The sequence below is a fragment of the Kryptolebias marmoratus genome, linkage group LG21, assembly GCF_001649575.2.
Source record: "Kryptolebias marmoratus isolate JLee-2015 linkage group LG21, ASM164957v2, whole genome shotgun sequence".
NCBI classification, from domain to species: domain Eukaryota; kingdom Metazoa; phylum Chordata; class Actinopteri; order Cyprinodontiformes; family Rivulidae; genus Kryptolebias; species Kryptolebias marmoratus.
In genome coordinates, this window is record NC_051450.1 from 7,877,711 (window position 1) to 7,889,815 (window position 12,105).

General features: G+C 42.6%; 1 protein-coding gene across 2 annotated transcripts in view; it reads left to right on the forward strand.

Moving 5' to 3' along the window:
• Window positions 1–10,595: 10,595 nt before the first annotated feature.
• Window positions 10,596–12,105, forward strand: part of LOC108234718 (disco-interacting protein 2 homolog C) — an 80,267-nt gene continuing 78,757 nt past the window's right edge. Inside the window, exon 1 of one of the 2 annotated variants that reach the window (XM_017414111.3) lies at window positions 10,596–11,015. In XM_017414111.3, coding sequence (XP_017269600.1) covers window positions 10,937–11,015 — 79 coding nt within the window. In that variant the 5' untranslated portion in view covers window positions 10,596–10,936. The remainder of the gene's footprint in view (window positions 11,016–12,105) is intronic. The other variant, XM_017414112.3, reaches the window with a different exon arrangement.

Here is a 12,105-nt window from a genome sequence, read left to right on the forward strand (position 1 = left end):
AAGTGTGAAGAAACAAGGCAATTAAACAATTTATTAATTAAACAAACCGGGGTCTCAGTAGCATGTCGAAGAACCATACACAGCCACAACAAACTGGCACCTCCACCTCATGCTGCTCACTTACTTGGTCCCACATTGCTGTGGGATGACATCCCATTCTTCAACCAGCATTTGTCCCACTGGTGTTCATTAGGGTTGAGGTCAGGATTCCTCAGTTCCAAATTCTGGAGGTAGTCTCTAATAAACCCCGCTATGTGGGGGTTATCATCTGGTCCCAGACTGTGGAGATATTGGATTACCACTAGTTGCTCATAGATGCTGACAATCAGATGTCAGTCAGGCACCTGACTGTCAACACCTCAGGTAGCAGAAGCTCAAAAGAAGAATCAATCCCAGAATAAGCTGTTTAGTATTTGCTGAGAAGATTTGGCAACATATTCAACTCTGCTGCTCAACTCACAAATGCATTTTTCTTCCAAATGTGGCACCATTTTAGGGGAACTAAACAGTCCTTCCAGACGTATAAGACTTATTGCCAAGAAGCACTGATACAACAACAATTAATCAACCAAACACGAAAGCAAATTAACAGGTCAGTTTGGTGTTCAACAGATAATTGTGACCTTCAGGCGGTCAGAACAAGAGCACTCAATCATTGTTGGGTGGCGAGGCCTTATTCACTCATCTGTAAATCCACACAGACACAGTGGTGATTCTGTTGTGTTCTCCATCTTTGTTTTCAGCTATCTGAAACTCTCCCTAAATGTTTTATTTGTTGCATTTTGATTATTTAATTAGAGTAAACAAGAATAGTTTGCTTTCACTTTTTAAAATATACAGCCTTTGTGTTTTGATAAGTGCATCTGTCTTTTCTATTTTCAAACGATCAGGCTGGTCTGTCTGTCGCTGACTGTGGGACACCACACTCATTTCCTCATTTACCTTCAGTTGCACGGTTCTTCCGCCGTTGTTCTTGCATATTGCAGATATCTAACTCTGTCCCAACTTTTACATTTGCAAATAATCCGTACTAATTGGATGTTTCTGTTGAAGGTATGAAGAAGTCCTGTGTTTAATGGGTTGATTTGGTGAAATCATACACTGTATATTATGAACACGTATTTATTGTGGGAAAAGAATAATTATCACAATGATCTGTAAATGCATTGATCGAAGATAATTAAATAAGTTATTAGAGAGTTGAAACTTCTACAGAAGGGTAAGTTGGTGACAAACTGTAGCACCATTTATTTATTATTTATTTTATTTTCAGAACTGGATTTTGACAAAGGGAATAATTATGTGAGAAATACTGATTAGGTTTTTGGGAGATGACACCGAAGCATGCACAGTCCTTTTTTCTAGTTTTATGTGTGTGTATTACACATCTGTGTACAGAATTTTGAACGGTACATTTCTAAAAGACTGAGAACGGGTTACTAAACACTCAGGCTGTGCTTCATCTCGTCATAACATACAACTGTTTATGAATCTCAATAAAAAAACTCACTTTGTTACTGTGTGCTGAATGTGTGGACTTATTATACCAACAGAAAAGTGGAAAAAAACTTGAATCAAGCATTCTTCCAAAGAATGCTAGCTTCAACAAGCAGTCACTATTGTTTTGCTCATTTGTTACTTTCATGAACTTTCAGTCAAACACAGTTTTTTTTCCTAATTTACAGTATCCCTCCATGTCTCTTCATTTTTCTGCTACAGCCTTTTGAAATCTTTTGTCAAAACTTTTTATTTTTTTTAGGATTACCTCTGGCACCACAGAGTTAATGTGCTCTAAGAAAAAAAGAAACAAGGAAAGGCAAACTTTCTACACGGGACAAAATGGTCTGCCCCACTTTTCATCAAACTTTGACAGCTGTCAAATTCCAAAGCCACCCACTCCCAGTCCAAGCCCCCGATTGTAACGCCTCCCAAAGGCTGCCCATCCCACCACCATGGCAAAGAATAAAAAAAATAAAGTGATATAATAAATAGCTAAATAAATAGACAGTTTCTAATGATGCTAAGAAGAAGGATGATGTTATGTCACCCTAAAAGGTCTGAACATTTTTTTTTCTCTGACCTGCTTGCTGGAGTATGATCAGTCTGTAGTGGACCAGTGCCTTACACACGAGGGTCCAACTGTCTTCTCAAAAGCGACTCCCTTAACTCATCACTCCTCATAGGCACCTCGTTTTTTTTGGCCACAGTAAGCACACCTTTTCTGCGGCCCCATCTTTGCTTATCTGTGGTTCTCTTTTGTTCTAAGCAGGACCCTAGTCTGCTGTGTCCCAGCTTATCCACCCCTAAGGTGCTGAGTTAAATACATGAGTTTTTACTGTGCCACATGAGTATAATTACCAAGTTTCCTACACTTTAACTGTACACCTTTTAATAGGTGCATATATACAGTATATGTCCTGCCTGTGTGATTTTTCTCTCTGCACGATCAAAAATATTGTCTAGATGCAGGAAAATGACGACTTTCGTGAAATGTGAGTCAGAGACTTTCCTAAATAAGGCAGTGGGACATAAAAACATATTTGGCACTCTGTCCTCTGGCCTTTGTGCCACAAGCAAAGAAGACTGACAGTGTGTGTGAAGCTGTGGTTGTCAGAGCAGCACACACATGCAGAAGTAAAGAAAAAGTTAAATGGTCAAACCTCTCATCCAATAATGTTAGACTCCACTTACTGTACATGAATTTACACACTACTATTGTAAATGAATGAAGTGAACTAGGGGCGCCGATCTGCCAGCGGCTGACTTCTTAGGCTGAGGCATTTCCAACTTTACACATGTGTTTAATAGCATATTTACTGCAAACACAGAGGCACTCAGGGGCTTGGTAGAAGTTGAAGGCTTATTTATTGAGTAGTTGATGTCAAGAAATGAGTCGCAGCACATTGATGGGGCGTTTTCAGCCATGTTGTAGGGGAATCATACAGATGAGGCTGTCCCATGTGGCTGGCATGGCACGGCTCCTCCTAGTTTCCATCTGTAAGGCTGGGGCCAGTTGAGCACAAGGCTCCAAAAGAATTGCCTACATCCCGACGTGTGCATGGAACATGCCTGAGAGAACTGCTGTGCCAGACAACCAGTTCTCTCTGGAAAGTCCTATGATGGAGCAAGTTGTGACACGGTTTAATCCACGAAGTTGCTTCAGAGCGAGTTACGGTATTGAACTTAGAACTGGCCTAATATCCTTTCTGGACTCCACAATTGTTGAAACAATTAAAACGGTGACTAGAACATAATAATAAAAGTGGCAACAATTAAATCTACCTGGTGTCAGGTTACATACACTGTGCAGTAAATTGTCAGGGTTGGTTCTGAGCCAACTTGAATGCAGCATCTCCTGCTGCGCTGATCACTTGATTGCTTGTACCTGTTTTGCTCTCTAAATAAACTCACCTGCCCTTCTTACCTGTGCCAGGTTGTCTTTTCCTACTGAGTCTTAAAGTTGGAGCAATCCGTTTTCTGACGATCTGTTCCTGTGTGCATGACATGACTACCTGTGTTTTTGTTGACTCTGCCCCCTCCTCTTTTATAAGTCTTAGATTTTGCTCCAGATTATGATTACTGAACACTTCTCTCCTCCCCTTTTCAGACGTGTTTAACAACTAATCCAACCATTGGTTTTCTCTGCAGCCAGTACTCCCTTCCACTCACTTCATACTCACCAGATGTCCTCCTCTCTTCTCTTCTCTCTGCTTGCAATCTGTCCTCACCTGTCTCCACTCAGATCTAAAATCTGAAGCTATATCCACCGGATGTGAATCCTCCTAAGTACAGCTGTTATCTCAACCCCACAGCCCACCTGGAACATCAATAAGATGAGGGTGAATATCAATACTTTTGATATTGTAAGTGCAGTCCCAGGACTCTGGTGATTAACTGCTTTGCCTGTTGTCTCTCAGAATCTGCACTGGTGACCTCAGAGAACCCTATTCACTGTTTAAGTATTTATTTATTTACCTGTAATAAGACCCAGGACACGCTGGAGGGACTATGTTTCTCGGCTGGCCTGGGAACGCCTTGGGATTCCCCCGGAGGAGCTGGCCCAAGTGGCTGGGGAGAGGGAAGTCTGGGTCTCCCTGCTTAGGCTGCTACCCCGCGACCTGACCCCGGATAAGCGGAAGAAGATGGATGGATGGATGGATGGATGGATGGATGGATGGATGGATGGATGGATGGATGGATGGATAAATCTCTTAGACCTTTCTCGTTGTTGGGGTGTTGAATATGTTTTTGAGTTGTGTGTAATCTTGTACATCAAGGGGAAACCCAGACTTTAACAGGTCAAGATGACATATAAAACATATTTCAGAAAGTTAAAATATTTTACTCCTAATTTGTATAAGCTGTTTCAATGACTGTTAATGGCTGTAGCAATTTAATTTTTACACACAATGTTTTAACAAAACAGATTTGTCTCAGATTGTAATTATTATTTCACAACTTTATTGAAAAGAAAATCAAGAAAGTGAACCACAACATTTAACTGGAACCCAAGTTAAGGTGGGTGGATTTTAAAAGGTTTCATATGTTAATTAGCACCATAAAAACACATGTAGGTAATAGATCAAATGTGAACTATTTGTCTTTACTTTTTTATTATTTGTTTTTGCTGTGATTCTGACTGCTCTTCCATCCTGGCCGTCTGCAGGGAGGACAGGATGGTCATCATTGGGGTCATCAATCTGCATGGGAGGGTCGCTGTTCTTCTCTAATATTAGCAATATTCTAGAGACTAACACATGCACAATAATGTCACATAACCTCTCTGTCCTAACTCAGATCTTACACAGGGACTGGAACGGGGTTCTCAGAATGGTCATCTGAAGCCCAGCTGTAGTCCTGCAGTGAGTCACTTAGGCCCCAGTTTTTCAAGAGAGAGAGAACAGTTTTCCCAGTGACTGTTACTATGGTGACATATTCAGCAATACATTTACCTGTCTTTCTGAAACAGAAAATACCAAGTTTTTCCCAAAAGTAACTCAGAGTTTTGACATAAACTTACTTTCTAGATTACCCCCATGGACTGATAACAATGGAAGAAGGGAAACAAATACATGGCCAATTTGAAAAGTAATCATGTTTGGTTTTGGGTGGCACAGTGGAGTAGTGGTTAGAGCTGTCACCTCCTAAGATTGCATCCCAGCTTGAGCCTTTCTGGGTGGAGTTTACATGTCCTCCCTGTGCATAAGTGGGTTTACTCTGGGTACTTCTGTTTCCTCCCACAGACCAAAAACATGCATGTTAGGTTAACTCTAAATTGTCCCTAGGTGTGAGTGACAGCGTGAATGGTTGTTTGTCTCTATGTGTCCCTGTGATGGACTTGTGACCTGCCCAGGGTGTCCCCTGCCACTTGCACAGTGACTGCTGGAGATAGACATCAGCTCCCTGTGAGGGGAGTACTAATCTCAAGCTATCACTGTGTGAGAGGTGGGGGGCACCCTGGACAGGTCACAAGTCCACCACAGGGACACATAGAGACAAAAAACCTTTCACACATGCATGTTTTTGGTCTGGGGTAGGAAACCCACGTGAGCACAGGGAGAACATGCAAACTCCACCCAGAAAGGCCACAGGTCAGGAAGCAATCCTGCAACTTTCTTGCTGGGAGGTGACAGCTCTAACCACTCTGTGGTATCTGTTTGGTTACATGTATGACAAATATTTGTTGATAATTTCCCACTGACAATAAAGATCTAACATCGCTCTCTGACATATCTCTGACATTTCCTATGAAAAAGAAATAAAAGCTAGCTGTACAAGCGACAATGAGTTTTTCATTCAAATAAATTAAAAATATTTTTGTGATATGCTCCTCATTCACACATCTATGTATGACAGCATATAAATTAAATATCCTTATTGTCATTGTTGAGAGAAAAACAAGTTTATTGGTAAGTCATAGCTTGAGTTTCTGTTGAGTAGATTAGTTGATGTGATCGCCCTCTAGAGGCTGAGAAAAGAACCACTGAAACAGTTCTGATTTCTAAAATGCAAATTTGCTTTTTACATAAATGTGGGAAGAATTAAAACAATACTGCTGACACATTGTTGATATTATTAAATTTCAAGGCTATTATTATACAGCTGGATTTGTTTAACTAGAACAGAACTGTATTTTAATAAAAGTCAAGGTCTCTATTTGTTTCAGACAAAAAGTATTATGTCTTTTATTTCCCTTATTGTGTTTTAGACATCAAAATGCATAATGGGATGAGTACTAAAGCAAAGACTGTGACAATGAGGGCTGCAGAACAGATTAGGTATTTGAAAATATGAAATCTTGTTGCAGCCCAGTTGATCTGTGATGAATTAGTGTGGTATACTTCTCTTAATGGGACTTTGGAGTTTAAATTACAAGAATGTGCAGGGGCCTGCATAATTTAAGAAAATGCCACTTTTTCTGCTGCTCATAAACACACATCTAATGTGCAGCTGTGTGACATAAAAAGAGGTGTTTAATGACTGAATTTTTTTTTCTCAACACCCAAAAGGAGGTCTCAAAACAGCTTTATAGTTTAAGTCGTCTTGACTTACACTATAAACTTCTACTTTGCTTAAAAATATGACTTTTAATATGATTTACATACTTAACTTGGGTATCCCCCATAATATCTGTGGCTGGATCAGGGAATTTCTGACGGACTGCTCCCAGCGGATGAGAGTAGGATCCCATCTATCCTCAGCACTGAGCACCAGTCTTGGCTCTCCACAAGGCTGTGTTCTAAGCCCCCTACTCTACACCTGTCATGACTCAGGGGATTCTGTCCAGAGAGCGAAACCAAGACCAAACACAGAGGCGGATGTAAAGGTAAGTGAATTTATTTACAGGGTGAAAACTATATACAGTGGGCGGTATCCGAAGAGTCTGCAAGAGAAGGAGAGCTAGGTGAGTCTCGGGTACGAGTCTAAATCCAGACGGTAGCAAGAAGGTGGTAATAATGTCTCTTTGTTTGCTTACAGATCAAGGAGGTAAATACAGCGCCGAGGAGAGGAGGAGCGGTTCCAGGAGTTCCAGAAGTTCCATAAGTGACGAGCCAGTTCCAGTGAGGTAAGTAGCAGAATGGTGTCAGGTAAGTAGTCCTTAGTTTCCGTAGTCGTGGCGTGGCAAAAACCTAGGACGTAGGTAAAAACAGAGAACGTAGTTAACACTAGGAGCAAGAGTTCAGGTTAGACGCTGAGGCGGAGAATCTAACCCAGTAGGTTTGATGCTCCAGCGAAGGTGTGATCAGAGCCTGCTGCTTAAATCCTGTAAGGTCTCGTCAGTGGTATGAGGAACACCTGTGGACAATGATTAGTGGTGCCACCCAGAAGGTGGAGCCAAAAACCCAGATCCTCACAACACCCTCTATACCCATGACTATACTCCCACCCACCCGAACAATGCCATCATAAAGTTCACTGATGATACCATGGTTGTGGGGTTCATCTCCGGAGGAGATGAGACTGCTTACAGAGTGGAGGTGGAATGGCCGTCTGCCTGGTGCACCACCAACAACCTCATTTTGAACACCTCCAAGTTGAAGGAACTCATTGTCCACTTTAGTAGGTGTAAATCATTCAGTCCATCACTATAAATCGGGACAGGGTGGAGATGGAACCTAATTTCAGATTCCTGGCACCTACATCGATGAAGACCTGACCTGGAATGCAAACTCCACTTCAGTGCTGAAGAAGGCACAACAGAGACCTACTTCATGAGGCTTCTCAGAAAGAACAACCTGAGAACTGAGCTCTTGGTGTCCTTCTATCGCTGCTCTGTGGAGTCGGTGTTGAGCCGTGGCATCTCACTGTGGTTTTCCTGCTGCACTGCAGCAGAGAGGAAGCAGCTCCAGAGGGTCATAAACCCTGCCCAGAGACTGATTGGCTGCCCTCTTCCATCTCTGGAGAAGATCTACAGGACCCGCTGCCTCCGGAGAGCCCACAGGCCTGCAGACTGCCTCTACAAACATTTGTGAAAGAATGGGTCACTCTCAGGACCTCAGCGTATTCCAGCGTGGTACTGTGGTATGATGGCATCTGTGCAAAAAGTCCAGTTGTGAAATTTTCTCATTACTAAATATTCCACAGTCAGCTGTTAGAGGTATTATAACAAAATGGCAGCAACTGGCAAAGAATCTGCATCCAAATCACCAATTGTAATGCAAATCATTGGAAGCAGTGGTGTAAAGCACGCTGTCACTGGACTCTAGAGCGGTGGAGACAAATTCTCTGGAGTGATGAATCACGTTTTTCTGTCTGGCAATCTGATGGACAAGTCTTGGTTTGGCGGTTACAGTACTTATCTGACTGCTTTGTGCCAACTGTAAAGTTTTTCCCGAGTTAGGCTCAGCTGCTTAGTTCCACTGAAAGGAACTCTTAATGCCTCAGCATACCAAGACATTTTGGACAACTCCATGCTCCCAACATTGTGGGAACAGTTTGGGGATGACCCCTTCCTGTTCCAACATGACTGTGCACCAGTTCACAAAGCAAGGTCCATAAAGACATTGTTGAGTGAGTTAGGAGTGGAAGAACCTGACTGGTCTGCACAGAGTCCTGATCTCTACCCGAAAAAACACCTTTGGGATGAATTAGAGGGGAGACTGAGAGCCAGGCCTTCTGTCCAACATCAGTGTCTGACCTCACAGATGAGCTTCTGGAAGAATGATCAAAAATTCCCATAAATAAACTCCTAGACCTTGTGGAAAGCCTTCCCAGAAGGGTTGAAGCTGCTATAGCTGCAAAGGGTGGGCCAACAACATATTAAATCCTATGGATTAAGAATGCGATGTTACTCAAATTCATTAGTGTGTGAAGGGAGGGGAGCAAATATTTTGGCAATATAGTGAATGAGAGGCTAAACAAATGATCAGATTATGAAAATAAAACCCAAACTATCTTTTTCTTAAGTATTATTTTACTCACTTCTAATTTTATGTTATAAATACAAAGGCAGTTTCTCTTTTCCTGTTTCTTTTCTTGCATTAATCTAATCTAGTTTTATGCTTGCTGTTGCTTTAATCAACATATTTATTATCACAAATCATTTTTGATAATGTTTCCATCCCCTCAGCTCCTCTGTTCCTCCTCAGAAATCAAAATAGAGAGCTTTACCTCAAGAACCAATTGGACTCATCTTAACTCTGGCAAGCATTGACAAAATCAAGAATCTCACCGCAGACTTGAACCTGATGTTGAAAATTCTGTAAGGTAAGTGTTTGTTTGTCATACTGGTGTGTATATGTACACTTGATTTATGATAATATAAAACTAGAATAAATAAGAATTAAGTATAAATAGTTGTTTAGTTTTGACAAAGTCCAGTGTTCAGACTGTATCAAGACGACTTTTCACTGAGCTCAGCACAAACAGACAATCGAGTAAAGAGGGTGAATGTTTGTTGTTGTTTATTACTTGTTCATTTGTTCTGAAACACACTCTCTCTGGCAGCCATGCCTCTGGTCCAGGTGTCCTTCTGTGGACTGAAGGTTTGACCCAAACAGAGCCAGTGTGTCGTCATCCTGCGAGATGTTCCTGGCGCCACACGTCGAGAGGTAAGAGTCTATCTACTGCAGCGACACAACTCATCTGCTCCTCTCTTCATCCAGCTGCTGATTTTACAAGATTCTTCACATCTTTTTATGGTCTCTTCTAGCACCAAAGACAGATGAGTGATTATTAGTCCTATAACGTCCCATATGTGTTTACCGTTACTGCTGCTGTTTTTTTGGGAGGGCCTGTAGAGAAGCTGGGGATGAGAAGGAGGGAGAGAATGAGTGGAAAAATCCCATTGCATGACTAAAAGTTGCATTAAAGAAGCAGCTAACAGACTAACAAACTACTAGCAGGATCTGAGGAATTTCACTCTTTATATCATTCACATATTTGCAAAAACCTGGACAAAAAAACTGCTAAAACTAACAAGAACCACAAGAAAAAATCTTGTGGTTTTGCTGCAGAGGGTTCAAACTATTTTTATGGACTCACAATAGTGAAAAAAAAAAAAAAATCATACATTTTTTACATATGTAGGCAATATAGGGTCTGAAGGCCAAACAGATATGGTCCTTGGTTGATCTCCATCTGGCACTCAGTGTCTTTATATGAAAAGAAAACTACTTAAATTGATAAAAACCTGCATTTTATCAATTAAAATTAAGGTGAGTGAAAACAAAGGCTAAACTAAACATCTTGGATTTAAACATCTAAATCTTTTGGCCTAAGATATGTGAGGTATGTCATTGTTTGTGGTTACAGAACCAGGCTGAACCTTAATGCTTCAAAAATAAAACATATAGGTATATTTTGACCAAGTATACAAACTATGCTTCAATTTGTCCAGATGGGAAATATTTGATTATGTGAAAGAAATTTTATTATGCAATTTAGTAGGCTTTAAGTAACTCTATAAAGCCCTCTGGAAACAAATTGTGGCTCCTCCATAGTTTAATAGTTCTGTCAGGTGTAATTAAAGCAAATCTGTAGGTGTGGTTGTTCGCTGCGCTCCCTGCCGGTGATGAGCGGAACCACACCTTTTTTAACGCCGTAGCGTCACGTGACACCAGCAGGAGCTTCAAACGGCTCTGAGTCCGGGGCTGCGCGAGCCTCATCATCCTCATCACAAACGCCACCACAAAAGCACCGCAGCGGCAGAGAACCGAGCGAACGACCGGAGCCAGCGGGAGGGGGGAGACCTTCATCGACTCTGGGAGCCGGGCGCCATGGCGGGCCCCCGTTAAAACATTTCTCCAGATTTTATCGTCTTTGTTCTCCCTCAACGCCTCGCTGTCTCTACGCGCCTCCGCCGAGGAGAAGCTCTCCCTTTTCCCGAGCGGGAGCAGCAGGAGGACGAGAGGCTAGGAGAAGCTGCTACAGCGGCGGCAGAGAAGGAGGAGGCAGCAGTTTGAACCGGGGAGGTGTTTTCTGCGGCGCATCCCGAATGGCGGACCGCGAGGCGTCGCCGATACCGTTGGAGATCCGAGCCCGGTTGGCGGAGCTGGAGCTGGAGCTGTCAGAAGGTAGGGAATTAATTAGAGAAGGAAGGAAGCAAGAGGAGGGAGAAAAAAGCGCAATCATCCCTCCCTTCCTCCTCCTCTCCTCCTTCCCCCTCTTTATCATGCTATCTCATCACCATCCACACCGAAAGATTCGCTACTACTAACGGAATCTGACCGTTCATTCCTGCGGGCCCCTCATCCTCCTTCTCTTGCCCACCCCTCTCTCCCTCCCTCCATCACACTCCTCCCATCCAGATGTTTGTCAGCCGGCAAACCGGGCCCGAGCTGCTCCATCCTGTAGCCGAGCGAGGGTGAGGGCAGAGCGGGGGGAGACGGGCTGCGGGGTTCGGTCGCCGCTCTTTGTCTCAGCCTCGGTGCTGTTTTTTTTTTTTCTCTTTTTTTCTCCGTTAGAAAACACCGGCCTGTTCTCCTGGTTTGAGGTCCGAAAAACAGAGCCGTGGTGTGACCTTGAGATGTTGACACAATCAGCCGAGCCTACCTGTGTGTATGGGTGTGTGTGTGTGTGTGTGTGGTCGGGTTTAATAATAGCTTTGCGGTGCGGCGCCGCGTGACAGCAGACTCGGGGACACTTCAGCTTTTGATGCCCGCTTCTTTGCCTTCGCGCGCGCGCGCGCGTGTGTTTGTGGGGCCTGCAGAGAAGCTGGGGATGATGATGAGGAGGAAGAGGATGTCTGAGAATACCCCCCCCCACATCCCACCCCTCTCCAATCCCACCTCCCTACACATCCCTCATTCTTCATCTCCTTTCCTTTCACACTTTAACCTAAATCTCAGCACACAGTTGGGAGCATATGGCTTATATAATGGGAAGGGCATATTTTATTCATAGAGGCTTGAGAAGCTCTATTATCAGGGACATCTTTTTGCATGTTAGGACAACAAAAACACCATATTGATATAAAATGGGGAACAAACATTAGCAGTATGTGAGTCCTTTTTATATTTGTTAAAGAAATTTATGATAAATAGAACAATCAGACAAATATTTATTTGCTAAGTATTGTTTTTTTAAAATAAAAACAGAGACTTTTGTTTAATGATGCTTTTATCAAAGGTAAACCTCTTCTTATTACCAAATTGACTCACCATC